Raw genomic sequence first — 27,937 nt, forward strand, 5'->3', positions numbered from 1 at the left:
CGGCTTTCCCCCGCCCGTGTTTGCGGCGGGAGCCGCTCAGTACTTGCGCTGGCGCAGGAAGAGCCCCGGCGGGCGTTTGGGCGCCGGCGCCGCCTCGGCGCCCTCCAGCTCGAACAGGTCCCGGCCCGTGCGCAGGATCTGCTCCTCCAGCTTCTTGTGCCGCTTCATGTCCGACAGCACCTTGTCCAGCCGCGCTTCCCGCTTCTGGCTCCGCGACGAGGCGCCTGCGGAGGGGGGGGGCGCTATTTAGGAAAGGGGGAGGACAAAGGAAGGGGGGGGGCCGAACGCCTGCGGAGGGCGGCGAGGGGACGGCGGCCGCCTGCGCCCTCCCGCCTCCTCCTTACCCGGCGTCCTGCGGCGGTCGATGAGGGAGCTCTTGGGCGTCACCGGCTCGTCGTCGAAGTCGAACTCGGTGGGGACGCGAGGCCTGGGAGAGAGAAAAAAGCGTCAGCCCGGCGTCCCCCGCAACGCGCGCTTCGTCGCCGGCGGAGCCGGGAAGCCCTCTCGCCCTTCCTCACTTCTCCTCCTCCTCCTCCTCGCTCTCGGGCTGCCCGTCGGAGCGGCGCTCCTCCTCGCTGTCGGGCTCGGGCGTGGGGGCCCGCCGGGGCAGCGGCTCGGCCCGCAGCTCCAGCGTGCCCTTCTCGGCGATGAGCTCGTAGAGGCGGCGGATCTCCTCGGGGGCCGGCATCCAGGCGTCGGCGCCCTCCAGCTCCTCGTCGCTGCAGGGCACCCCCCACTCGCCCTCCTCCGCCGGCGCCGCCGCCTCCCCTTCTTCCTCCTCCTCCTCCTCTGCCGCGGCTTCGGGGGCCGCGGCCTCGGTCCCTCCTTCGGGGAGCTCCGCCGGCGCCTCGCTCTCCGCCTCAGCCGGCGTCGGAGCCCGCTCCGGCTCGGCCGTGTCCTCCACGGCGAGGGACTGGAGCCCCGAAGTCACCTCGCCGTCTTCCTCCGCCGTGGCCTCCATCATTTCCTGAAAAGAATGGGGGGGGGGGGAAACACGAGACCAAGTCGGACGCTCCCTCAGCCGATAACACCCTAAAAAGGTGACAAAAGCAGCCCCCTTCCCCACCCGGCCCGGTCACAGCGGCGCGGGCGACGCCGCCCTGTCACCGCCACACGGAGCGGCGCGCTCCCTCCCCCGCCGAGGGGTGGCCATGTCGAGGCCCGACGCCCAGCCCCGCGCCATGGCGGCAGCGAGGGGCCCCGCGCCCTGCTCACCCTGACGGGGGGAGGGGGGCCGTCTCCGGCACTGCCGGGGGCGGGATGGTGCCGGCAAAGGGGCTCTCAGGGCCCCCCCACCCCGCTGACCCCGGCCCGCCGCGGCCTCCCCTCACTGGCGCCCCGCCGCCATTTTGTGCGCCCTCCCGCCTTTTTCCTTTTCCCGCTTCCTCCCCCCCTTCCCTGCTGCGCATGCGCGGAGGGGGCGGGGCCAAGTGGCGCGCGCATGCGCGGGGCGGGAGCCCCGCTGCTTTCCCTCCCGCCCTCCGCAGCAGCGCCCATGCGCCGCGTTGTTCCTCGAGAGGTGCGCATGCGCGCGGGGGGGGGGGTGATGAGGAAAGCGCATGCGCGGGGAGGGAGCTGCGCCTCTCCCCCCCCCCAGGAGTCTTGCGCATGCGCTGCGTTGGTCCGACAGCTGCGCGCATGCGCGCTAGCGGAGACGCGCGTGCGCAACAGGCCTATTCTGCCCCTCGGAAAGAGGCACCCCCCTCCGCCGCGAATGCGCATGCGCGCCTCTCCTCTCTCTCTCTCTCTCTCTCTCTCTCTCTCTCTCTCTCTCTCTCTCTCTCTCTCCCCCCCCCACATCCCCTCTCGACCGCGCGTGCGCGCCTCACCGCCTGCCGCGGCCGCCGATTGGTCGGAGCGCGGTGACGCGTGGAGCGGGGGGGGGCGGTCCCCCCCCTCGGGCGGCGCAGGCGCAGACGGAGGCGGAGGCGGCCTTAGAAACGGCGCCGTTTATTGAGTCGTTTTATTGCTCCAAATCCCAAGCAAATGAACCCAAAACGGGGCGAGTGTGTGTTTGGAGGTGGGGGGGGCGTTTGGCACATGGAGCGTGCGGGGGGCGTGGCCTGGCGGCGGCTCCTCCCCAAAGTGGGCGGAGCAAGGCCTGAATTCACCCCCCCCACCCCCTCGAATGGTCTTAAAGGGATGGGTTGGGTGAATTTGTGTCCTCCGGCATTTGGCACCTTAAAGGCGAAGTGTCCCTTCCTTTCCCCCCCCCCCCGCACCCCGCCCAATATAACCCTTAAAGGGGCCGCAGTGGTAATAAACGTCCTCCAGGCAGAATGATCGCCTTAAAGGGATCTTCCCATCTGGTGACCTTAAAGGGGCGGACTGAGTGTCTCGGTGAGGTGGGGGGGGGGGTCTCCCCCTCCCAAACCTCGCTGACACCCGCTGCTTATCCCAATAAATATATAAATTAATTAAATAAATTAAATAAATAGTCCCGGCCGGTGGGGAGAAGCTCGCAGGGTGGGAGCTGGGTGGAGGGGGGGGGGTCACCATTAGCAGGTGGATGTTTGCAGAGCTGGGGAGGGGGGAAGCAAGGCATTGTGGGACGACGGAGGCACCCATCACCCCCCCCCCGCTGGGGGAGGGGGCCAGATCCTGCCCCACCACCTCCCCCCAGGTTGCGGGGGGGGGGTCCGCGTGGCCTTCAGATGGAGACTTCGTACTCCCTGGTGTCCTGTGGGGTGGGAGAGAAGTGGTGGTGGTGGTGGGGGGGTGAGGCTATGGCTCCGCCCACCCCAAATGGGGGCGTGGCCAATGGGAGGGGGCGTGGCTAGCCCCCCATACCCAAGGAATGGATTGGGGGGGGTCGCAGGCTCACCCCGGCCTCGTAGAGGGGGTTGTTGAAGTCGCTCTCCACCGTGATGGGGCTGTAGCTGTGGGAGCTGGAGAAGGAGAAGCCGAACAGGGACTTGCCCTGAAACCTGGGGCAGAGACACGTTGGGGATGGGGGCAGTGAGGCCAACCCTGCCCCCTCCCTCCTTCCCCCCCCCCACACCCTGCCATGGGGCCGCCCACAACCACCTCCTCCCCTCCTTCCAGGCAAAACAACGAAATTGCGACGCGGCCCCTTTAAGACCTGTCCCTCATCGCCGCTTTAAGACGCGGTGGTGGGGCGGTGGGCCCCACCCGGCGTTGCCCTTTTAAGAGCGCCGCGCCGCGGCGGGTCCCGCCCCCGGGGCGCCGATTGGCTCACTTGGTGTAGTAGACGTAGATCCCGCCAATCAGCAGGAGGACGAGGATGATGGGCAGGAAGACGGCCAGGGCGATGTTGCCGCCCTCCAGCTGGCGGGAGGGGTCCGCCGTCTGCGTGACTGCGCGGCCAATGGCCGCGGCGGCGGCGGGGGGGGGGGGGCGGTGACGTCAGCACTGCACCACGTGGTGTTCTGCTCTCCTCCCCCTGCCGCCCTATAGCAGCGGCGGGAGCTCCGCCCCCCCCAACCCCCCCCCATAGCGCCCCATAACCCCCCCCATAGCCACCCTATGGCCCATTGTCCTCTCCTGCCCCATAGCCCCCCCCATACCTCCCTGCCCCACACCCTTCCCATACCCGCTATACTGCCCCATAGCACCCCAGACCCCCCGCCCCATAGCCCCCCACCCTCCTACCCTTTGCCCCATAGCTCCCCCATTCCCCCATACCCTCCTACCCCATAGCCCTCCATTCCCCAATCCCCCTGCCCCATAACTCCCTTACCCTTTCCCCATAGACGCCCCATATCCCCCACCCTATAGCCCCTCATATCCCCTGCCCCATAGCCCCCCATATCCCCACCCCATAACTCCTATAACCCCTGCCCCATAGCCCCCATATCCCCACCCCATAACTCTCATACCCCCACCCCATAGCCCCCATACCCCCACCCCATAACTCCTATAACCCCTGCCCCATAGCCCCCCATACCCCCACCCCATAACTCCTATAACCCCTGCCCCATAGCCCCCCATACCCCCACCCCATAACTCCTATAACCCCTGCCCCATAGCCCCCCATACCCCCACCCCATAACTCCTATAACCCCTGCCCCATAGCCCCCCATACCCCCACCTCATAACTCCTATAACCCCTGCCCCATAGCCCCCCAAACCCCCACCCCATAACTCCCATACCCCCACCCCATAACCCCCCATAGCCCTATACCCCCACCCCATAACTCCCATACCCCCTGCCCCAGAGCTCCCCATACCCCCTATACCTCCACCCCAGAACCCTCACACCCCCTGCCCCATAGCGCGGCGGGTTGGAGGGGGGTGGGGGGGGGAGGTCTCACCCTGGAGACGCCGCTCCTCCAGATATTCGGGGTAGGCCACTGCGGAGACGCGGGGAGGGCAGTGAGCGGGGCCGGCCGTGGGGGGGGGGGCGACGCCGTGGGGCAGGTGGGGTGGGGTGGGGGGGGTCCCCTACCTTTGCAGAGCGGGGGCTGGCTGGTCCAGCGCGAGGGCCGCCCGGGCAGGCAGGTGATGGTCACCTCGCCCAGCAGCTCGTAGCCCTCGTAGCAGAAGAAGCGCAACGACTCGCCCGCCTGGTAGTGGTGCTTGTAGAGCGTCTGGTAGCCGTTGGCCGGCACGCCGGGGTTCAGGCACGGCTCGTACTTCACTGCGGGCACCCGCGCGCGGCCGTCACTGCCCGTCCCGCGCCGAGCCCCGGGGCGGGGTGGGGAACCTCCTGAGACCCCCCTCTGGGAGCACAAAAGGTGGCTCTGGGACCTCCTGGAACCCTCTGGGACCACAAAAGGTGGCCCTGGGATCTTCTGGGACCCTCTGGGAGCACAAAAGGTGGCTCTGGGACCTCCTGGAACCCTCTGGGAGCACAAAAGGTGGCTCTGGGATCTTCTGGGAACCCCAAGAGTTGGCTCTGGGAACCTCTGGGAGCACAAAAGGTGGCTCTGGGACCTCCTGGAACCCTCTGGGAGCACAAAAGGTGGCTCTGGGATCTTCTGGGAACCCCAAGAGTTGGCTCTGGGAACCTCTGGGAGCACAAAAGGTGGCCCTGGGACCTCCTGGAACCCTCTGGGAGCACAAAAGGTGGCTCTGGGATCTTCTGGGAACCCCAAGAGTTGGCTCTGGGAACCTCTGGGAGCACAAAAGGTGGCTCTGGGACCTCCTGGAACCCTCTGGGAGCACAAAAGGTGGCTCTGGGATCTTCTGGGAACCCCAAGAGTTGGCTCTGGGAACCTCTGGGAGCACAAAAGGTGGCCCTGGGACCTCCTGGAACCCTCTGGGAGCACAAAAGGTGGCTCTGGGATCTTCTGGGAACCCCAAGAGTTGGCTCTGGGAACCTCTGGGAGCACAAAAGGTGGCTCTGGGACCTCCTGGAACCCTCTGGGAGCACAAAAGGTGGCTCTGGGACCTCCTGGAACCCTCTGGGACCACAAAAGGTGGCCCTGGGATCTTCTGGGAACCCCAAGAGTTGGCTCTGGGAACCTCTGGGACCACAAAAGGTGGCTCTGGGACCTCCTGGAACCCTCTGGGAGCACAAAAGGTGGCTCTGGGACCTCCTGGAACCCTCTGGGAGCACAAAAGGTGGCTCTGGGATCTTCTGGGACCCTCTGGGAGCACAAAAGGTGGCTCTGGGACCTCCTGGAACCCTCTGGGAGCACAAAAGGTGGCTCTGGGATCTTCTGGGAACCCCAAGAGTTGGCTCTGGGAACCTCTGGGAGCACAAAAGGTGGCTCTGGGACCTCCTGGAACCCTCTGGGAGCACAAAAGGTGGCTCTGGGATCTTCTGGGAACCCCAAGAGTTGGCTCTGGGAACCTCTGGGAGCACAAAAGGTGGCCCTGGGACCTCCTGGAACCCTCTGGGAGCACAAAAGGTGGCTCTGGGATCTTCTGGGAACCCCAAGAGTTGGCTCTGGGAACCTCTGGGAGCACAAAAGGTGGCTCTGGGACCTCCTGGAACCCTCTGGGAGCACAAAAGGTGGCTCTGGGACCTCCTGGAACCCTCTGGGACCACAAAAGGTGGCTCTGGGATCTTCTGGGAACCCCAAGAGTTGGCTCTGGGACCCTCTGGGAGCACAAAAGGTGGCCCTGGGACCTCCTGAAACCCTCTGGGACCACAAAAGGTGGCTCTGGGACCTCCTGGAACCCTCTGGGAGCACAAAAGGTGGCCCTGGGATCTTCTGGGAACCCCAAGAGTTGGCTCTGGGAACCTCTGGGAGCACAAAAGGTGGCTCTGGGACCTCCTGGAACCCTCTGGGACCACAAAAGGTGGCCCTGGGATCTTCTGGGAACCCCAAGAGTTGGCTCTGGGAACCTCTGGGAGCACAAAAGGTGGCTCTGGGACCTCCTGGAACCCTCTGGGACCACAAAAGGTGGCTCTGGGATCTCCTGGAACCCCAAAAGTTGGCTCTGGGAACCTCTGGGAGCACAAAAGGTGGCTCTGGGACCTCCTGGAACCCTCTGGGAGCACAAAAGGTGGCTCTGGGATCTTCTGGGAACCCCAAGAGTTGGCTCTGGGAACCTCTGGGAGCACAAAAGGTGGCCCTGGGACCTCCTGGAACCCTCTGGGAGCACAAAAGGTGGCTCTGGGATCTTCTGGGAACCCCAAGAGTTGGCTCTGGGAACCTCTGGGAGCACAAAAGGTGGCTCTGGGACCTCCTGAAACCCTCTGGGAGCACAAAAGGTGGCTCTGGGATCTTCTGGGAACCCCAAGAGTTGGCTCTGGGAACCTCTGGGAGCACAAAAGGTGGCCCTGGGACCTCCTGGAACCCTCTGGGAGCACAAAAGGTGGCTCTGGGATCTTCTGGGAACCCCAAGAGTTGGCTCTGGGAACCTCTGGGAGCACAAAAGGTGGCCCTGGGACCTCCTGGAACCCTCTGGGAGCACAAAAGGTGGCTCTGGGACCTCCTGGAACCCTCTGGGACCACAAAAGGTGGCTCTGGGATCTTCTGGGACCCTCTGGGAGCACAAAAGGTGGCTCTGGGACCTCCTGGAACCCTCTGGGAGCACAAAAGGTGGCTCTGGGATCTTCTGGGAACCCCAAGAGTTGGCTCTGGGAACCTCTGGGAGCACAAAAGGTGGCCCTGGGATCTCCTGGAACCCTAAAAGTTGGCTCTGGGACCTTCTGGGAGCACAAAAGGTGGCCCTAGAACCCTCTGGGAGCACAAAAGGTGGCCCTGGGATCTCCTGGAACCCCCAAAGTTGGCTCTGGGACCTCCTGGAACCCTCTGGGACCACAAAAGTTGGCTCTGGGACCGCAAGCTAGGGCCCTGGGACCTTCTGAGACCCTCTGGGACCACATAAAGAGACCCTGGGACCTTCTGGGACCACAAAAGGTGGCTCTGGGACCTTCTGGGACCCTCTGGGAACCCAAAAGGTGGCCCTGGGGCCTTCAGAGAACCTCTGGGATCACAAAAGGTGGCCCTGGGACCTTCTGGGAACCCAAGAATTGGCTCTGAAATCTTCTGGGAAATTGAATGTAGCCTTGGGACAATCTGGGACCACAAAAGGTGGCCCTGGGTCCCCAAAAAGTGGCTTTGGCACCCCAAAACATGGCTGTGGGATCTCCTGGGAAATTGAATGTGGCCTTGGGACCTTCTGAGACTCCAAAATGTGGCTCTGGGACCTTGAAATGTGGCTGTGGGACCTTCTGAGATCCCCAAAGTTGGCTCTGGGGCCCAAAAACATGGCCCTGGGACCTTCTGAAACCCCAAATGTGGCCCTGAGACCCCAAAAGTTGGCTCAGACACCTTCTGGGAAATTGAATGTGGCCTTGGGACTATCTGGGACCACAAAAGATGGCTCTGGGACCCAAAAATGTGGCTGTGGGATCTTCTGGGGCATTGAACGTGGCCTTCAGACCTTCCGGGACTCCAAAACGTGGCCCAGGGACCTTCTGAGAGCCCTCCAATGTGGCCTTGGGGCCCCCAAACCTGGCTCCAGGACCCCCTCCACCGGGACCCGTAACCCCCTTGCAGTGGCACCCCCTACTCACGGACACACTTGGGGACGCGGTCGCTCCACTTGGGGGTGCCGGCATCGCGGCCGTAGCAGGTGAGGGTGCCGCTGCCCTCCAGCACGTAGCCCTCGTGGCAGAAGTACTGCACGCGGGCGCCCACGGCGAAGCGGGGGTCCGCCGCACTGCGCTTGCCGTGGCTGATCTCCCCGGGGTCCGCGCACGTCACGACTGCGGACGGGGTGGCGGGACTCAGCCCAGGCATGGGGTGGGGGAACCGGGGAGGGGGCTGGGTCGCACTAGGGGTTTGGGGGGCATCAGGGCATCTGGGGTGCACCAGGGGAGTCTAGGTCACACTGGGGGTCTGGGGTGCACCAGATTCTGGGTCACGCTGGGGGTCTGGGGTTCTTCAAGGGGTCTGGGTCATGCTGGGGGTCTGGGATGCACCAGAGGGTCTAGGGTGCACCAGATTCTGGGTCACGCTGAGGGTCTGGAGGGCACCAGGGGGTCTGTAGGTGCACCGGGGGGTCTGGGTCACACTGCAGGGTCTGGGGGGCACCGGGGGGTCTGGGTCACACTGGGGGTCTGGGATGCAGCAGAGGGTCTGGGTCATGCTGGAGGTCTAGGGTGCACTAGGGGGGTCTGGGGTGCACCACATCTGGGTCATGTTGGGGTTCCCGGTGGCACTGGAGGATCTGGGTCATACTGGGGGGTCTGGGGTGCACCAGATCTGGGTCACGCTGGGGGGTCCAGGATGCACCGAAAGGTCTGGGGGGGCACCAGGGGCTCCAAGTTGGGCTGGGGGTCCAGGTGGTGGTCTGGTTGGGTGGTCAGGGTGGGGATCCAGATGGAGATCCAGTTGGAGGTCTGGATGGGAGTCCAGATGGAGATCTGGATGGAGGTCTGGATGGAGATCCAGATGGAGGTCTGGATGGGAGTCTGGATGGAGATCCAGATGGAGATCTGGATGGGGGTCTGGATGGAGATCTGGATGGAGGTCTGGATGGGAGTCTGGATGGAGATCCAGATGGAGATCTGGATGGAGGTCTGGATGGAGATCCAGATGGAGGTCTGGATGGGAGTGTGGATGGAGGTCTGGATGGGAGTGTGGATGGAGATCCAGATGGAGATGCAGATGGGGGTCTGGATGGAGATCCAGATGGAGGTCTGGATGGGAGTGTGGATGGAGGTCTGGATGGGGGTCTGGATGGGGGTCTGGATGGAGATCTGGATGGAGGTCTGGATGGAGATCCAGATGGAGGTCTGGATGGGGGTCTGGATGGAGATCTGGATGGAGGTCTGGATGGAGATCCGGATGGAGGTCTGGATGGAGATCCAGATGGAGGTCTGGATGGGAGTCTGGATGGAGATCCAGATGGAGATCTGGATGGAGGTCTGGATGGAGATCCGGATGGAGGTCTGGATGGGAGTCTGGATGGAGATCCAGATGGAGATCTGGATGGGGGTCTGGATGGGGGTCTGGATGGAGATCCAGATGGAGATCTGGATGGAGGTCTGGATGGAGATCCGGATGGAGGTCTGGATGGGAGTCTGGATGGAGATCCAGATGGAGGTCTGGATGGGGGTGTGGATGGAGGTCTGGATGGAGGTCTGGATGGGAGTGTGGATGGAGGTCTGGATGGGGGTCTGGATGGAGATCCGGATGGAGGTCTGGATGGAGGTCTGGATGGGGGTCAGGATGGAGATCCGGATGGAGGTCTGGATGGGAGTCTGGATGGAGATCCAGATGGAGGTCTGGATGGGAATCTGGATGGAGATCCAGATGGGGGTCTGGATGGAGATCCAGATGGAGGTCTGGATGGGGGTCCGGGTAGGGGTCCAGGTGGGGATCAGGGTGGGGGGTGGGGGGGTCCCTTACTCTTGCGGCAGACCGGCGGGGGGCTGCTCCAGCTGAGGTCCCACTGGCAGGTGAGGATGTCGGCGCCCAGCAGCTCGTAGCCCGGCCGGCACTGGAAGGTCAGCACGGTGCCGCGCAGCATGGCCGCGTGCGAGGCCGAGCGCCAGCCGAAGGCCACCGCCGGCACCTCGGGGCACGTGTCGTTGCGCGGCACCTCTGCCGGGGCCGGCGGGTTGGGGGGGGGGGGGTCAGCAGTGCACCGTTCCTGGGAATCCCCCCCCCATCTCCAGGGATCCCCCATCCCTGGGATCCCCCATCCCTGGGGACCCTCATCCCTGGGGACCCCCCATCCCTGGGAACCCCCCATCCCTGAGATCCCCCATGTCCAGGACCCCCTCCCATCCCCAGGATCCCCCATCCATCCCCAGGATCCCCCATCCCTGAGATTCCCCCATCCCTGAAAACCCCCATGTCCAGGACCCCCCATCCCTGGGAACTTCCATCCCTGGGATCCCCCACCCCCAGGAAGCCCCCATCCCTGGGATCCCCCATCCCCGGGGACCCTCCATCCCTGGGAACCCCCATCTCTAGGATGCCCCCATCTCCAGGGACCTTCCATCCCTGGGAACCCCCCATCCCTGGGAACCTCCATCCCTGGGATCCCCCATCCCTGGGATCCCCCATTCCCAGGGACCCTCCATCCTTGGGACCCCCCATCTCTGGGGTCCCCCATCCCTGGGACCCTCCCATCCCTAGGAAGCCCCCATCCCTGAGGAACCCCCATCTCCAGGACCCCCCATCCCTGGGATCCCCCCATCCCTGGGACCCCCCCATCCCCAGGATCTCCCATCTCTGGGACCCCCATCCCCAGGAACCCCCATCCCTGGGATCCCCCATCCCCAGGACCCCCATCCATGGGACCCCCCCATCCCTGGGACCAATCTGTCCCCAGGACTCCAGTTCCCCCCCTGACCCCCCATTCTGCCCCCATTTCCCCCCAAGACTCTGGTTTTTCCCGACCCCCGTTTTGCCCTCATTTCCCCCCAACTCCCCCCTTCCCCCCCAAGACGCCCATTTTGCCCCCGTTTTGCCCCTGTTTTGCCCTGTTTGGCCCCCGTTTTGCCCCAGAACCACCCGTTCCCCCCCCGAACCTGTTGTTTGCCCCATTCGGCCCTGTTTTGCCCCATTCGGCCCTGTTTGGCCCCGTTTTGTCCCGTTCGTCCCTGTTCAGCCCCATTTTGTCCCATCTGCCCCAGTTTTGCCCCGCTTGGCCCCGTTTTGCCCCGTTCGGCCCCAGTTTTGCCCCAGTTTTGCCCCTGTTTTGCCCTATTTGCCCCAGTTTGGCCCTGTTTTGTCCCATTTGCCCTGTTTGGCCCCGTTTGGCCCCGTTTGGCCCTGTTTTGTCCCATTTGCCCCAGTTTTGCCCCCATTTTTCCTGTTTGCCCCTGTTTTTCCTGTTTGCCCCAGTTTGGCCCTGTTTTGCCCCATTTGCCTCCGTTTTGCCCCGTTTGCCCCATTTGCCCCAGCTTTGTCCCCTTTTGTCCCATTTGGCCCCATTTTGCCCTGTTCGGCCCCAGTTTTGCCCCAGTTTTGCCCCTGTTTTGCCCTATTTGCCCCAGTTTGGCCCCATTTTGTCCCATTTGTCCCATTTGCCCCATTTGCCTCCGTTTTGCCCCGTTTGCCCTGTTTTGCCCCATTTGCCCCAGCTTTGTCCCCTTTTGTCCCATTTGCCCCATTCAGCCCCGTTTTGCCCCATTCAGCCCCGTTTTGCCCCATTTGCCCCAGTTTTGCCCCAGCTTTGCCCCAGTTTCACCCCTGTTTTGCCCTATTTGCCCCAGTTTGGTCCCGTTTTGTCCCATTTGTTCCATTTGCCCCATTTGCCTCCGTTTTGCCCCGTTTGCCCTGTTTTGCCCCATTTGCCCCAGCTTTGTCCCCTTTTGTCCCATTTGGCCCCATTTGGCCCCGTTTTGCCCCATTCAGCCCCGTTTTGCCCCATTTGCCCCAGTTTTGCCCCAGCTTTGCCCCAGTTTCGCCCCAGTTGCCCCAGTTTGGCCCGGTTTGCCCCAGTTTTGCCCCGTTTGCCCCAGTTTGGCCCCATTGGGCCCCCAGTACCAGCGAAGCGGACGAGGAAGCCGTGGCCGGCGGCGGGAGGGGGCTCGGCGCCCCCCGCCTGGAACTGCAGCGTGGCGGCGGCCCCGGAGCTGAGCAGCCGGAAGCGGGGCCGGGCGCCCCGGAACTGGCCCAGCACCCGGCCCGTCACGTCCTCGCCGTCGAAGACCGTCAGCGCGTCGGTCGGCCGCAGCGCCAGGCTGGGGACGGGGACGCGGGGCGGGCAGAGACGGCGGCCGTGAGCGGGGGACATGGGGACACAAGGATGGGCCATGGTCGTGGGGACGTGGGGATGAGTTGTGGCTGGAGATGGAGATGTGGGGATGAGCCATGGCTGGGGAGATGGGGACGTGGGGATGAGCCATGGCTGGAGACGGGGATGTGGGGACGAGCCATGTCTGGGGAGATGGGGACGTGGGGATGAGCCATGGCTGGAGATGGAGATGTGGGGATGAGCCATGTCTGGGGAGATGGGGACGTGGGGATGAGCCATGGCTGGAGATGGAGATGTGGGGACGAGCCATGGCTGGGGAGATGGGGACGTGGGGATGAGCCATGGCTGGAGACGGGGATGTGGGGATGAGCCATGTCTGGGGAGATGGGGATGTGGGGATGAGCCATGGCTGGAGATGGAGATGTGGGGACGACCCATGGCTGGGGAGATGGGGACGTGGGGATGAGCCATGTCTGGAGATGGAGATGTGGGGATGAGCCATGTCTGGGGAGATGGGGACGTGGGGATGAACCATGGCTGGAGATGGAGATGTGGGGATGAGCCATGTCTGGGGAGATGGGGACGTGGGGATGAGCCATGGCTGGAGATGGAGATGTGGGGATGAGCCATGTCTGGGGAGATGGGGATGTGGGGATGAACCATGGCTGGAGATGGAGATGTGGGGATGACCCATGTCTGGGGAGATGGGGATGTGGGGATGAGCCATGGCTGGAGATGGAGATGTGGGGATGAGCCATGTCTGGGGAGATGGGGACGTGGGGATGAGCCATGTCTGGAGATGGAGATGTGGGGATGAGCCATGTCTGGGGAGATGGGGACGTGGGGATGAACCATGGCTGGAGATGGAGATGTGGGGATGAGCCATGTCTGGGGAGATGGGGACGTGGGGATGAGCCATGGCTGGAGATGGAGATGTGGGGATGAGCCATGTCTGGGGAGATGGGGATGTGGGGATGAACCATGGCTGGAGATGGAGATGTGGGGATGACCCATGTCTGGGGAGATGGGGATGTGGGGATGAGCCATGGCTGGAGATGGAGATGTGGGGATGAGCCATGTCTGGGGAGATGGGGACGTGGGGATGAGCCATGGCTGGAGATGGAGATGTGGGGATGAGCCATGTCTGGGGAGATGGGGACGTGGGGCTGAGCCATGGCTGGAGATGGAGATGTGGGGATGAGCCATGTCTGGGGAGATGGGGACGTGGGGATGAGCCATGGCTGGAGATGGAGATGTGGGGATGACCCATGTCTGGGGAGACGGGGACGTGGGGATGAGCCATGTCTGGAGATGGAGATGTGGGGATGAGCCATGTCTGGGGAGATGGGGACGTGGGGATGAGCCATGGCTGGAGACGGGGATGTGGGGATGAGCCATGTCTGGGGAGATGGGGACGTGGGGATGAGCCATGGCTGGAGACGGGGATGTGGGGACAACCCATGTCTGGGGAGATGGGGACGTGGGGATGAGCCATGGCTGGAGATGGAGATGTGGGGACGACCCATGGCTGGGGAGATGGGGACGTGGGGATGAGCCATGTCTGGAGATGGAGATGTGGGGATGAGCCATGTCTGGGGAGATGGGGACGTGGGGATGAGCCATGTCTGGAGACGGGGATGTGGGGATGACCCATGTCTGGGGAGATGGGGACGTGGGGACGAGCCATGGGTGGGGAGATGGGGATGTGGGGATGAGCCATGGCTGGAGACGGGGACGTGGGGATGCCCCATAGCTGTGGATGGGGTCATGAGGATGCCCATAGCCAAGGATGGGTCATGAGGACACCCCACGGCTGAGAACGGACATGAAGACATCCCATGGCCAAGGATGTATCATGGGGATGCCCCACGGCCAAGGATGGGGTCATGAGCACGTTCCACAGCCAGGGATGGGTCATGGGGACACCCCACAGCTGGGGATGGGGACATGAAGACACCCCACGGCCAAGGATGGGGTCATGAGCATGCCCCACGGCCAAGGAAGGGTCATGGGGACACCCCACAGTGGAGGATGGACATGAAGACACCCCACGGCCAAGGATGGGGTCATGAGCATGCCCCACGGCCAAGGAAGGGTCATGAAGACACCCCACAGTGGAGGATGGACATGTAGACACCCCACAGCCAAGGATGGGTCATGGGGACACCCCACAGTTGAGGATGGACATGTAGACACCCCACGGCCAAGGATGGGTCATGGGGACACCCCACAGTGGAGGATGGACATGTAGACACCCCACAGCCAAGGATGGGTCATGGGGACACCGCACAGTTGAGGATGGACATGTAGACACCCCACGGCCAAGGATGGGTCATGGGGACACCGCACAGTTGAGGATGGACTTGAAGACACCCCACGGCCAAGGATGGGTCATGGGGACACCCCACAGTGGAGGATGGACATGTAGACACCCCACGGCCAAGGAAGGGTCATGGGGACACCCCACAGTGGAGGATGGACATGAAGGCACCCCACGGCCAAGGATGGGTCATGGGGACACCCCACAGTTGAGGATGGACATGTAGACACCCCACGGCCAAGGATGGGTCATGGGGACACCCCACAGTTGAGGATGGACATGTAGACACCCCACAGCCAAGGATGGGTCATGGGGACACCGCACAGTTGAGGATGGACTTGAAGGCACCCCACGGCCAAGGATGGGTCGTGGGGACACCCCACAGTGGAGGATGGACATGTAGACACCCCACGGCCAAGGATGGGTCATGGGGACACCCCACAGTTGAGGATGGACTTGAAGGCACCCCACGGCCAATGATGGGTCGTGGGGACACCCCACAGTGGAGGATGGACTTGAAGGCACCCCACGGCCAAGGAAGGGTCATGGGGACACCCCACAGTTGAGGATGGACATGAAGGCACCCCACGGCCAAGGAAGGGTCATGGGGACACCCCACAGTGGAGGATGGACTTGAAGGCACCCCACGGCCAAGGATGGGTTGTGGGGACACCCCACAGTGGAGGATGGACTTGAAGGCACCCCACGGCCAAGGATGGGTCGTGAGCATGCCCCACGGCCAAGGAAGGGTCATGGGGACACCCCACAGTTGAGGATGGACTTGAAGGCACCCCACGGCCAAGGAAGGGTCATGGGGACACCCCACAGTGGAGGATGGACATGAAGGCACCCCACGGCCAAGGATGGGTTGTGGGGACACCCCACAGTGGAGGATGGACATGAAGGCACCCTACAGCCAAGGAAGGGTCGTGGGGACACCCCCACGGCTGGGGTACCTACATCTCGACGTCGAGCAGCACCCGGCTCTCCTCCTGCACCCGGATGGTCCAGACGCAGTCCTGGCCCTTGCCGTAGCTCTGGGGCCAGTCTGGGGACAGCACCACGCCGGGCGCCTCCGACAGCTCCCCCCCGCACAGCGCTGGGCACCCGCCGTCACCCCCAGCTCGTGGGGCGCTGGGGGCGTGCGAGGGGGCTCCCGGGGGGGGTGCAGGGGGACCCAGGGGTGCAAGGGGGACCCAGAGGTGCAAGGGGACCCAGGGGTGCCATGGGGAACCAAGGGTGCCATGGGGCTCCTGGGGGTGCCATGGGGCTCCCAGGGGTGCAGGGGGACCCAGGGGTGCCATGGGAACCCAGGGGGTGCCATGGGGCTCCTGGGGGTGCAAGAGGGCTCCTGGGGGTGCAGGGGGACCCAGGGGTGCAGTGGGGAACCAAGGGTGCCATGGGGCTCCTGGGGAATGCAATGGGGCTCCCAGGGGTGCAAGGGGGACCCAGAGGTGCAGGGGGACCCAGGGGGTGCCATGGGGCTCCTGGGGGTGCCATGGGGCTCCCAGGGGTGCAGGGGGACCCAGGGGTGCCATGGGGACCCAGGGGTGCAAGGGGGCTCCTGGGGGTGCAAGGGGGCTCACAGGGGGACCCAGGGGTGCAGGGGGACCCAGGGATGCAATGAGGGGTCCGCAGGGTGCATTGGGGGGGTCCGCAGGGTGCATGGGGGGGTCCCAGGTTTGCAATGGGGGGGTCCCCAGGGCACATTGGAGGGGGTCCCAGGGTGCACACAGGGGGTCCACAGGGTGCATGGGGGGGGATCCAGGTTTGCAATGGGGGGTCCACAGGGTGCATGGGGGGGGTCCAGGTTTGCAATGGGGGGGTCCCCAGGGCACATTGGAGGGGGTCCCAGGGTGCACACAGGGGGTCCACAGGGTGCATTGGGGAAGGGTCCCGGAGGTCCGAGGGTGGGAGGAGGGGGGTCTCCCCAGGGTTATGCAGCGGGTGCATCCGTGGGGTGCCCGACGGGGGGGGGGCAGGGGTAGGTCCACGGGGTGCCCCCCCCTCGCCAAGCCTACCTCGGCAGGCGGGCTCGCTGTCGTTCCAGCGCGGCTGGCCGGGGCCCAGGCACTCCAGGACGCCTGGGCCCGGCTCCAGCACGTAGCCCGGGTGGCACCAGAAGGTGACGAGGGCGCCCGGCCCCAAGGCCGGGTCCGTCGTGCTGAAGTTGCCGTGGGGCACGAAGGGCTCGTAGCAGCGGTCCTCGGCGAAGGCTGGGGGCGGCGGCGGGGGGGGGGGGAAGCAGCCGGACACCCCCCCACCCCCCCCCACCCCGGGGTGCCGTCACTCGGTGTCCCCAGGGCTGAGCTGAGCGCGGGGGCTTTGCCGGGGGGGCGGGGGTGGGGGGGGTCTGTTTGGGGTGGGGGTCCCCAGGGTGAAAGGAGGGGCCCTTGGGGGGGTCTCAGGGGTCCCCAGGGTGAAAGAGGGGGCTCTTTGGAGCCCTTGGGGGCGCTTGGGGGTCCCTAGGGTGAAACAGGGGGGCACTTGGTGTCCCCGTGGCTAAAAGGGGGGGTCCCTGGGGGGGTCTTTGGGGTCCCTGGGGTAAAATGGGGGGTCCCTGGCAGTTCCTGGGGGTCCCCAGGGCTGAAGGGGGGTCCCTGGGGGGTCTTGGGGGTCCCTGGGGGTTCCTTGGGGTCCCCAGGGCTGAAGGGGGGGGTCCCTAGGGGGGGTCTTGGGGGTCCCCATGGCTAAAAGGGGGGGTCCCTGGGAGGGTCTTTGGGGTCCCTGGGGTGAAATGGGGGGGTCCCTGGGGGGGTCTTGGGGTCCCCAGGGTCTGAAGGGGGGTCCCTGGGGGGGTCTTGGGGGTCCCTGGGGGTTCCTTGGGGTCCCCATGGCTAAAGGGGGGGTCCCTGGGGGTTCCTTGGAGTCCCCAGGGCTGAAGGGGGGGGTCCCGGGGGGGGTCTTGGAGGTCCCCATGGCTAAAAGTGGGGGTCCCTGGGAGGGTCTTTGGGGTCCCTGGGGTGAAATGGGGGGGTCCCTGGGGGGGTCTTGCTGTCCCCAGGGTCTGAAGGGGGGTCCCTGGGGGGGTCTTGGGGGTCCCTGGCAGTTCCTGGGGGTCCCCAGGGCTGAAGGGGGGGTCCCTGGGGGGGTCTTGGGGTCCCCAGAGCTGAAGGGGGGGTCCCTGGGGGGGTCCCCATGGCTAAAAGTGGGGGTCCCTGGGGGGTCTTGGGGTCCCCAGAGCTGAAGGGGGGGTCCCTAGCGGGTCTTAGGGGTCCCCATGGCTAAGGGGGGGTCCCTGGGGGGGTCTTGGGGTCCCCAGGGCTGAAGGGGGGATCCCTGGGAGGGTCTTGGGGTCCCCATGGCTAAAAGGGGGGTCCCTGGGAGGGTCTTTGGGGTCCCTGGGGTGAAATGGGGGGGTCCCTGGGGGGTCTTGCTGTCCCCAGGGTCTGAAGGGGGGTCCCTGGGGGGGTCTTGGGGGTCCCCATGGCTAAAAGTGGGGGGTCCCTGGGAGGGTCTTTGGGGGGTCCCCAGGACTGAAGGTGGGGGGGGAGAATCTCTGGCCTTCAGGACCCTCTTTTGGGAGGGGGGGGTCGCCAGCTTCGGGGTGGGGAGGGGGGGGGGCGCGTTCGGGGAGGGGGGGGGAGCTCACCCTCGTAGCGCAGCCCCAGCAGCGGGGGGCCGTCGCGGGGCCCCTCGGACACCAGCTCCAGGGCCAGGGTGCCCCCCTCGCTGAGCACCCCCCGCTCCGGCACGTCGTCCATGTCCGAGTCGTAGAGCAGGGGGGCCAGGCGCCCGCTGCCCCCCCGGATCGACAGCCTGCCGGGGCGGCGGGCGCCTAGCGGACGTGCCCCCCCCCCCCACCCCGGCCAACCCTGCCTGCCTCTGTGCACCCCCAAACCTGCCCCCAATGCACCCCCAAACCTGCCCCCATGTGCCCCCAATGCACCCCCAAACCTGCCCCCACGCAGCCCCAATGCACCCCCAAACCTGCTCTGTGGCACCCCCAAACCTGCCCCCATGTGCCCCCAATGCACCCCCAAAACTGTCCCCATGCAGCCCCCAGGCACCCCCAAACCTGCTCCCAATGCACCCCCAAACCTGCCCCCACGCGCCCCCAATGCACCCCCAAACCTGCCCCCACGCAGCCCCCAGGCACCCCAAATCCTGCTCCATTGCACCCCAAAACCTGCCCCCATGTGCCCCCAATGCACCCCCAAACCTGCCCCCACGCAGCCCCCAGGCACCCCCAAACCTGCTCCGTGGCACCCCAAAACCTGCCCCCATGTGCCCCCAATGCACCCCCAAACCTGCTCCATTGCACCCCAAAACCTGCCCCCATGTGCCCCCAATGCACCCCCAAACCTGCTCCATTGCACCCCAAAACCTGCCCCCATGCACCCCCAATGCACCCCCAAACCTGCTCCATTGCACCCCAAAACCTGCCCCCATGCGCCCCCAATGCACCCCCAAACCTGCCCCCACGCAGCCCCCAGGCACCCCAAACCTGCCTCCTGCAGCCCCCAGGCACCCCCAAAAACTGCCCCCAATGCACCCCCAAAACTGCTCCGTGGCACCCCCAAAAACTGCCCCCATGCACCCCCAAACCTGCCCCCACGCAGCCCCCAGGCACCCTGAAACCTGCACCCAGGCACCCCAAAACCTGCCCCAAATGCACCCCCAAACCTGCCCCCAGGCACCCCCAATGCACCCCCAAACCTGCTCCGTTGCACCCCCAAACTTGCCTCCACGCAGCCCCCCCAGGCACCCCCAAACCTGCCCCCATGTGCCCCCAATGCACCCCCAAACCTGCCTCCTGCAGCCCCCACGCACCCCCAAACCTGCTCCGTGGCACCCCAAAACCTGCCCCCATGCACCCCCAATGCACCCCCAAACCTGCCCCCACGCAGCCCCCAGGCCCCCCCAAACCTGCTCCATTGCACCCCCAAACCTGCTCCGTGGCACCCCAAAACCTGCCCCCATGCACCCCCAATGCACCCCCAAACCTGCCCCCACTCAGCCCCCAGGCCCCCCCAACCTGCCCCCAATGCACCCCAAAACCTGCCCCCATGCACCCCCAATGCACCCCCAAACCTGCCCCCACGCAGCCCCCAGGCACCCCAGAACCTGCCCCCATGCACCCCGAAACCTGCCTCCTGCAGCCCCCAGGCACCCCCAAACCTGCCCCCAGGCACCCCCAATGCACCCCCAAACCTGCTCCGTTGCACCCCCAAACTTGCCTCCACGCAGCCCCCCCAGGCACCCCCAAACCTGCCCCCAATGCACCCCAAAACCTGCTCCATTGCACCCTATGGCACCCCGAAACCTGCACTGATGCATCCCCAATGCACCCCAAAACCTGCCCCAGGCACCCTGAAACCTGCTCCATTGTACCCTAATGCACCCCAAATCCCACCCCTGCACCCCAAACACACCCCCGTGCACCCCAAGCCCCCTGCACCCCAACCCCCTGCACCCCAAAACCACCCTGTGCACCCTAAGCACCCCCCTGCACCCCAAGGACTCCCGTGCACCCCAAGCCCCCATGCACCCCAAAACCACCCTGTGCACCCCAAAACCACCCTGTGCGCCCTCACTGCCCCTGTGCACCCCAATGCACCCCCTGCACCCCACGCCCCCCAAGCACCCCAAAACCACCCTGTGCACCCTAACCGCCCCCCTGCACCCCAAGCCCCCGAGGCACCCCAAATCCTCCTGCACCCCAAACCACCGATGCACCCCAACTGCCCCCGATGCACCCCAAGACCCCCCTGCACCCCAAAACCACCCTGTGCACCCTAACTGCCCCCCTGCACCCCAAGCCCCTGAGGCACCCCAAATCCTCCTGCACCCCAAACCACCGATGCACCCCAACTGCCCCCGATGCACCCCAAGCCCCCATGCACCCCAAAACCACCCTGTGCACCCCAAAACCACCCTGTGCGCCCTCACTGCCCCCGTGCACCCCAATGCACCCCCTGCACCCCACGCCCCCCAAGCACCCCAAAACCACCCTGTGCACCCTAACCGCCCCCCTGCACCCCAAGCCCCCGAGGCACCCCAAATCCTCCTGCACCCCAAACCACCGATGCACCCCAACTGCCCCCGATGCACCCCAAGACCCCCCTGCACCCCAAAACCACCCTGTGCACCCTAACCACCCCCATGCACCCCTAGCCCCCCCTGCACCCCAAAACCACCCTGTGCACCCCAAGCCCCCCATGCACCCCAATGCACCTCCTGCACCCCTAGCCCCCCCTGCACCCCAAAACCACCCTGTGCACCCTAACTGCCCCCCCTGCACCCCAAGCCCCCCCTGCACCCCAAAACCCCCCTGCGCACCCTAACCACCCCCCTGCACCCCTAGCCCCCCCTGCACCCCAAAACCACCCTGTGCACCCTAACCGCCCCTGTGCACCCCTAGCCCCCCCTGCACCCCAATGCACCTCCTGCCCCCCAAGCTCCCCCTGCACCCCAAAACAACCCTGTGCACCCTAACTGCCCCCCCTGCACCCCAAGCCCCCCCTGCACCCCAAAACCACCCCGTGCACCCTAAGCACCCCCCTGCACCCCTAGCCCCCCATGCACCCCAATGCACCTCCTGCCCCCCAAGCCCCCCTGCACCCCAAAACCACCCTGTGCACCCTAACTGCCCCCCTGCACCCCAAATCCCCCATGCACCCCAAAACCACCCTGTGCACCCCAACCGCCCCCGTGCACCCCTAGCCCCCCCCGCACCCCAAGCCCCCCCTCCACCCCCAAACCACCCTGTGCACCCTAACCGCCCCCCTGCACCCCTAGCCCCCCATGCACCCCAATGCACCTCCTGCCCCCCAAGCCCCCCCTGCACCCCAAAACAACCCTGTGCACCCTAACCGCCCCCATGCACCCCCAGCCCCCCCTGCACCCCAAAACCACCCTGTGCACCCTAACCACCCCCTGCACCCCTAGGCCCCCTGCACCCCAAAACCACCCTGTGCACCCCAAGCCTCCCATGCACCCCAATGCACCTCCTGCACCCCAAGCCCCCCCTGCACCCCAAAACCACCCTGTGCACCCTAACCACCCCATGCACCCCAATGCACCTCCTGCCCCCCAAAACCCCCTGCACCCCAAACCCCCCTGCACCCCAAAACCACCCTGTGCACCCTAACCGCCCTGTGCCCCCCAAGCCCCCCTGCACCCCAAAACAACCCTGTGCACCCTAACCGCCCCCGTGCACCCCTAGCCCCCCATGCACCCCAATGCACCTCCTGCCCCCAAGCCCCCCCTGCACCCCAAAACCACCCTGTGCACCCTAACTGCCCCCCTGCACCCCAAGCCCCCAATGCACCCCAAAACCACCCAGTGCACCCCAACCGCCCTGTGTACCCCAAAACCACCCTGTGCACCCCAACCACCCCCATGCACCCCAAGCCCCCCCGTGCACCCTACCCCCCCGCACCCCAATGCACCCCCCCGCACCCCAATCCCCCCCGCGGAGCCCCCCAAGGCGCTCACCGGTCGGCGTCCTCGTCCAGCGCCAGGCGCTCGAAGTGCAGGTGCAGCCGCTGGCCCGGGGGGGCCTCCAGCAGCCAGCGGCACGTCACGTTCCCCCCCCGGCCCTCGGGGGCCTCCAGGCGGCCCCGCGTGGCGTTGCGCACCGTGGCCCCGCACGCCGCTGCCGCACACCGTCAGGCCCCGCCCGCTCCCCTCGTGCGAGCCCCGCCTCCCCGGCGCGGCCTCTGCCCTCCTCGTGCAAGCCTCGCCCGCCCTGGGCCGGTTCCAGACCCCCTGGCTGCAAGCCCCGCCCACCCTCGTGCAAGCCCCGCCCACCCTCGTGCAAGCCCCGCCTCCCCGGCGCGGCATCTGCCCTCCTCGTGCAAGCCTCGCCCGCCCTGGGCCGGTTCCAGACCCCCTGGCTGCAAGCCCCGCCCACCCTCGTGCAAGCCCCGCCCACCCTCGTGCAAGCCCCGCCCACCCCTGGCTGATTTCAGAACCACCCCCCCCCTCCTTGTGCAAGCCTCGTCTCCCCCCCCTCCCCGGCGCGGCCCCTGTCCTTCTCGTGCAAGCCCCTCCCACCCTGGGGCAAGCCCCGCCCATCCCCGCTCAAGCCCTGCCCACCCCCCGGCGTGACCCCTGCCCTCCTCGTGCAAGCCCCGCCCACCCTGGGGCGATCCTGGCCCCTGTTGTGCGGGCCCCGCCTCCCCTGGTGCAAGCCCCGCCCACCTTAGGGCGACCCCCCCGGACCCCTCTTGTGCAAGCCCCGCCTCCCCCAGCATGATGCCTGCCCTCCTCCCGCCACCCCCCTGGGGCAAACCCCGCCCCCACCTTGCACCCACCCACCCTGCCCTGCAAGGCCCCGCCCCCTTGCCCAGGCCCCGCCCCTTGCGGCCACCCACCTCCTCGTGCCGGCCCCGCCCCCTTGTGCAAACCCCACCCCTTGCACAAACCCTTGTACCCGCCCTGCTCTGCAAGCTCCGCCCCTTTGCACAAGCCCCGCCCCCTCGCACAAGCCCCCGCCCCCTTCCACCCATCCCGCCCCAGCAAGCCCAATTGCCCCCTCTCACAGTCCCCACCCCTCCCCGGCGCAAACCCCGCCCCCTCCCCGAATAAGCCCCACCCTCCCCAGCCCAAGCCCCGCCCCCTTGGGGGGAGGGGTCGGGAGGCGGGGCTGACCGAGGCAGACGGGGCTGGCGCCGCTCCAGCGGGGGCGGCCGCCCCCCGCCAGGCAGACGAGGGCGGCGGGGCCGCGCAGGCGGAAGCCGGGGGCGCAGCGGAAGGCGGCCGTGGCGCCGGGCCCCAGGCCGCTCAGCGTCACCGCCCCGTTCTCGGGGCGCCGCGGCCGCCCGCAGCTCAGCGGGAAGCCTGCGGGGTCGCCGGGGGGGCCACCGGGGGGGGGGAAAGTGAAAAAAAAATCACTATTTTAATATTTGTCTGGAGGACAAATATTCGCCCCGATTTTTGGTCTGGAGGACAAAAAATAGGGCCTTAAAGGGATGGCGCCTTGCATTAAAGGGATGAGCGTGTGCCACCCTGAGCCTTAAAGGGATGGTGCCTTGTGTTAAGGGGATGAGCGTGTGCCACCCTGAGCCTTAAAGGGATGGTGCCTTGCGTTAAAGGGATGAGCGCGTGCCACCTTGAACCTTAAAGGGATGGTGCCTTGTGTTAAAGGGATGAGCGCGTGCCACCCGAGCCTTAAAGGGATGGTGCCTTGTGTTAAAGGGATGAGCGCGTGCCACCCCGAGCCTTAAAGGGATGGCGCCTTGTGTTAAAGGGATGAGCGCGTGCCACCCCGAGCCTTAAAGGGATGGCGCCTTGCGTTAAAGGGATGAGCGCGTGCCACCCTGAGCCTTAAAGGGATGGTGCCTTGTGTTAAAGGGATGAGCGCGTGCCACCCTGAGCCTTAAAGGGATGGTGCCTTGTGTTAAAGGGATGAGCGTGTGCCACCCTGAGCCTTAAAGGGATGGTGCCTTGCGTTAAAGGGATGAGCGCGTGCCACCCCGAGCCTTAAAGGGATGGTGCCTTGTGTTAAAGGGACGAGCGCGTGCCACCCGAGCCTTAAAGGGATGGTGCCTTGTGTTAAAGGGATGAGCGCGTGCCACCCTGAGCCTTAAAGGGATGGTGCCTTGTGTTAAAGGGACGAGCGCCTGCCACCCCGAGCCTTAAAGGGATGGTGCCTTGTGTTAAAGGGATGAGCGCGCGCCACCCCGAGCCTTAAAGGGATGGTGCCTTGTGTTAAAGGGATGAGCGCGTGCCACCCCGAGCCTTAAAGGGATGGTGCCTTGTGTTAAAGGGATGAGCGCGTGCCACCCCGAGCCTTAAAGGGATGGTGCCTTGTGTTAAAGGGATGAGCGCACGCCACCCTGAGCCTTAAAGGGATGGTGCCTTGTGTTAAAGGGATGAGCGCGTGCCACCCCGAGCCTTAAAGGGATGGTGCCTTGTGTTAAAGGGATGAGCGCGTGCCACCCGAGCCTTAAAGGGATGGTGCCTTGTGTTAAAGGGATGAGCGCGTGCCACCCCGAGCCTTAAAGGGATGGTGCCTCGTGTTAAAGGGATGAGCGCGTGCCACCCCGAGCCTTAAAGGGATGGTGCCTTGTGTTAAAGGGATGAGCGCCTGCCACCCCGAGCCTTAAAGGGATGGTGCCTTGTGTTAAAGGGATGAGCGCGTGCCACCCTGAGCCTTAAAGGGATGGTGCCTTGTGTTAAAGGGACGAGCGCGCGCCACCCTGAGCTTTAAAGGGATGGCGCCTTGTGTTAAAGGGATGAGCGCGTGCCACCCTGAGCCTTAAAGGGATGGTGCCTCGTGTTAAAGGGACGAGCGCGTGCCACCCTGAGCCTTAAAGGGATGGTGCCTTGTGTTAAAGGGATGAGCGCGTGCCACCCTGAGCCTTAAAGGGATGGTGCCTTGTGTTAAAGGGATGAGCGCGTGCCACCCCGAGCCTTAAAGGGATGGTGCCTTGCGTTAAAGGGATGAGCGCGTGCCACCCTGAGCCTTAAAGGGATGGTGCCTTGTGTTAAAGGGATGAGCGCGTGCCACCCCGAGCCTTAAAGGGATGGCGCCCCACACCTCCAAAAGGGAGCAGGGGACTCTTAAAGGACCAGTGCACCCCCAGAGAGCTCTTAAAGGGCCAGCGCACTTAGGGGGCTCTTAAAGGGCCGGTGCACCCCGGAAGCCAGCAAGGGGCTCTTAAAGGGCCAGTGCACCCCAGAGAGCTCTTAAAGGGCCAGTGCACCGCAAAGGGCAGCAGAGGACTCTTAAAGGACCAGTGCACCCCAAAGGGCTCTTAAAGGGCCGGTGCACTCCAGAAGCCAGCAAGGGGCTCTTAAAAGGCCAGTGCACCTTAGGGGGCTCTTAAAGGGCCAGTGCACCCCAGAAGCCAGCAAGGGGCTCTTAAAGGGCCAGTGCACCTTAGGGGGCTCTTAAAGGGCCAGTGCACCCCGGAAGCCAGCAAGGGGCTCTTAAAGGGCCAGTGCACCTTAGGGGGCTCAAAGGGCCAGCGCACCCCAGAGGGCAGCAGGGGGCTCTTAAAGGGCCGGTGCCCCGCAGAGGGCAGCGGGGGGGCTCTGGAAGGGTCAGGGGGGCGCGGGCAGGGGGCTGACCCTGGTAGCGCAGGCGGAAGGCGCCGGGGGCGGCGGGCCGCGGGCTGCGGAAGCGGACGAGCAGGCGGTCGGCGGGGCTGCGCAGCACCTGCCCGGGCTCCAGGCGGGCGCCCTCGGCCGGTCCGGGGGGGGCCCCGGCCCCCAGGCCCCGCGCCGTCAGCACCTCCCCCTGCGACAGGTTCAACCAGGTCACCTGCGGTGGGACGGGGTGGGGGGGGGTGATGGAGCCGCTGCGTCACCCCCCCTGACCCGGCCCGGCACCCCCCCAAAATCTGCCCCCCCCCATCCTGACCATAGACCCCACAACCTGCTCCCCCCAGTCCCCCCAATTCTGCCCCTTCCCCCCCATAACCCCCCAGACCCCCCAAATCTGCCCCTTCCCCCCCATAATCCACCCATCACCCACCTGAGGACCCCCCCAGCCCCCCCAAACCTGCCCCTTTCCCCCCAGCACACCCCGGGGACCCCCCCAGCACCCCCAGACCCCCAAACCTGCCCTTTTCCCCCCATAATTCCCCCAGCACCCCCCTGAGGACCCCCCAGACCTCCTCAGACCCCCAAACCTGCCCCTTTTCCCCCTATATCCCCCCAGCACCCCCCGGGGACCCCCCCAGCCCCCCCGTAACCCCCCAAACCTGCCCCTTCCTCCCCCGCACCCCCCACCCCCTGGGACCCCCCCAGCCCCCTCAAACCTGCCCTTTTCCCCCATAAGCCCCCCAGAGCCCCCACAAACCTGCCTCTTCCCCCCCATAACCCCCCAGCATCCCCCAGGGACCCCCCTGGATCCCCCATATCTGCCCCTTTCCCCCCTATATCCCCCCCAGTACTCCTCCCAGGGACCCCCCCCAGCCCCCCAAACCTGCTCCTTCCCCCCATGACCCCCCAGCACTCCCCCAGGGACCCCCCCAGAGCCCCCCCAAACCTGCCCCTTCCCCCTCATAACCCCCCCAGCACCCCCCTGAGGACCCCCCAGCCCCCCCAAACCTGCCCCTTTTCCCCCTATATCCCCTCAGCACCCCCCTGAGGACCCTCCAGCCCCCCCAAACCTGCTCCTTCCCCCCATAACCCCCCCAGCACTCCCCCAGGGACCCCCCAGAGCCCCCCCAAACCTTCCCCTTCCCCCCCAGGACCCCCCTGAGGACTCCTCCATCCCCCCCAAACCTGCCCCTTTCCCCCTATAACCCCCTAGCACCCCCCGGGGACCCCCCAGAGCCCCCCCAGGACCCCCCTGAGGACTCCTCCATCCCCCCCAAACCTGCCCCTTCCCCCCCCCCAGCCCCCCGGCCCCCCAGACCTGCAGCTCCACGCCGTAGCCCGGCTGCACCCGGATGCGGTAGGTGCAGTCCAGCCCCCCCGGCCCCCCCGGTGCCCCCGCCGGCGCCTCCAGCCAGCCCTCGGCCTCGGCCAGCGTCGCGTTGCAAGGCACTGTGGGATGCTGGGGGTGTCACTGTCCCCCCCCCCATCCCCCCCTCCGGCCCAGCCGGGGGACCGCCGCCGACCCCTTCCCCGCCCCCCTGGGACCCCCCGATGTCCCCTGGCCCTGGGGACCCCCCCTGAGCCCCCCCATGACCCCCCAGATGTGCCCTGGCCCTGGGGACCCCCCTGAGCCCCCCCAAGACCCCCCCAATGTGCCCTGGCCCTGGGGACCCCCTGAGCTCCCCCAAGACCCCCCCGATGTGCCCTGGCCCTGGGGACCCCCTGAGCCACCCATGAGTCCCCCGATGTCCCCTGGCCCTGGGGACCCCCCTGAGCCCCCCCATGACCCCCCCGATGTGCCCTGGCCCTGGGGACCGCCTGAGCCCCCCCCATTGACCCCCCCGATGTCCCCTGGCCCTGGGGACCCCCTGAGCCCCCCAAGACCCCCCCAATGTCCCCTGGCCCTGGGGACCCCCTGAGCCCCCCCATGACCCCCCCCATGACCCCCTCGACCCTGGGGACCCCCATGACCCCCCCCAACCCTGGGGACCCCCCGACCCCCCCCCCGGCCCACTCACCGGGGGGCTGCAGGGTGCCGAGGGGTGGGGTGGGCTCCTCCTCACCCCCCTGGGGGCCCGGCGGGGGGGGCGGCAGCCCCGGGCCCCCCCCGTCGGGGGGGGATGACGATGATGGTGGTGGCGGTGGGGGTCCCGTGCTGGGGGCCCCGGCGTCCGGGGATGGGGGGGGCGGCGGTGCAGCCGGCGGGGGCAGGGCCGTGGGGGGCCCTGCGGAGGGGGAGGCCGTGAGGGACCCCCCCCGTTGCCCCGTGCAAGCCCCGCCCCTCCCTCGTGCAAGCCCCGCCCCCTCCCCGTACAAGCCCATATGCTCCCTGTGCAAGCCCCGCCCTCTCCCCGTGCAAGCTCCGCCCCCTCCCAGTGCAAGCCCCAAGCACTCCCTGTGCAAGCCCTGTCTCTCCTGTGCAAGCCCCACCCCCTCCCTCGTGCAAGCCCCGCCCCTCCCCGTGCAAGCCCCCACACTCCATGTGCAAGCTCCGCCCCCTCCTTGTGCAAGCTCCCCCTCCCCGTGCAAGCTCCACCCCCT

At 66.3% G+C, this 27,937-nt stretch overlaps 2 protein-coding genes across 3 annotated transcripts; both read right to left on the minus strand.

Moving 5' to 3' along the window:
• Nucleotide 1: 1 nt before the first annotated feature.
• Nucleotides 2-2,622, minus strand: PAGR1 (PAXIP1 associated glutamate rich protein 1). 2 transcript variants are annotated; one of them, XM_068923338.1, is made up of 4 exons: nt 1,830-2,622; nt 519-967; nt 345-427; nt 2-224 (listed from the first exon to the last, which is right to left on the minus strand). In XM_068923338.1, exons 2-4 carry the CDS (start codon nt 962-964, stop codon nt 37-39), a joined length of 717 nt encoding a protein of 238 aa, XP_068779439.1. In that variant the 5' UTR covers nt 965-967; nt 1,830-2,622; the 3' UTR covers nt 2-36. The 2 variants fall into 2 exon arrangements, with proteins under 2 accessions (XP_068779439.1, XP_068779438.1); XM_068923337.1 differs by lacking the exon at nt 1,830-2,622 and adding an exon at nt 1,216-1,503.
• On the minus strand, nt 1,935-27,878 carry SEZ6L2 (seizure related 6 homolog like 2). Its single transcript, XM_068923137.1, has 17 exons — nt 27,872-27,878; nt 27,415-27,621; nt 26,715-26,845; nt 25,421-25,613; nt 22,997-23,185; nt 21,839-21,998; nt 17,991-18,157; nt 16,420-16,614; nt 15,359-15,497; nt 11,868-12,064; nt 9,777-9,971; nt 7,937-8,128; nt 4,409-4,600; nt 4,275-4,313; nt 3,200-3,317; nt 2,825-2,927; nt 1,935-2,680 (listed from the first exon to the last, which is right to left on the minus strand). Exons 1-17 carry the CDS (start codon nt 27,876-27,878, stop codon nt 2,651-2,653), a joined length of 2,454 nt encoding a protein of 817 aa, XP_068779238.1. The 3' UTR covers nt 1,935-2,650.
• Between the last annotated feature and the right edge of the window lie 59 nt (nt 27,879-27,937).

This window comes from Struthio camelus, chromosome 32 (assembly GCF_040807025.1).
Source record: "Struthio camelus isolate bStrCam1 chromosome 32, bStrCam1.hap1, whole genome shotgun sequence".
In the NCBI taxonomy this organism is placed as follows: Eukaryota; Metazoa; Chordata; class Aves; order Struthioniformes; family Struthionidae; genus Struthio; species Struthio camelus.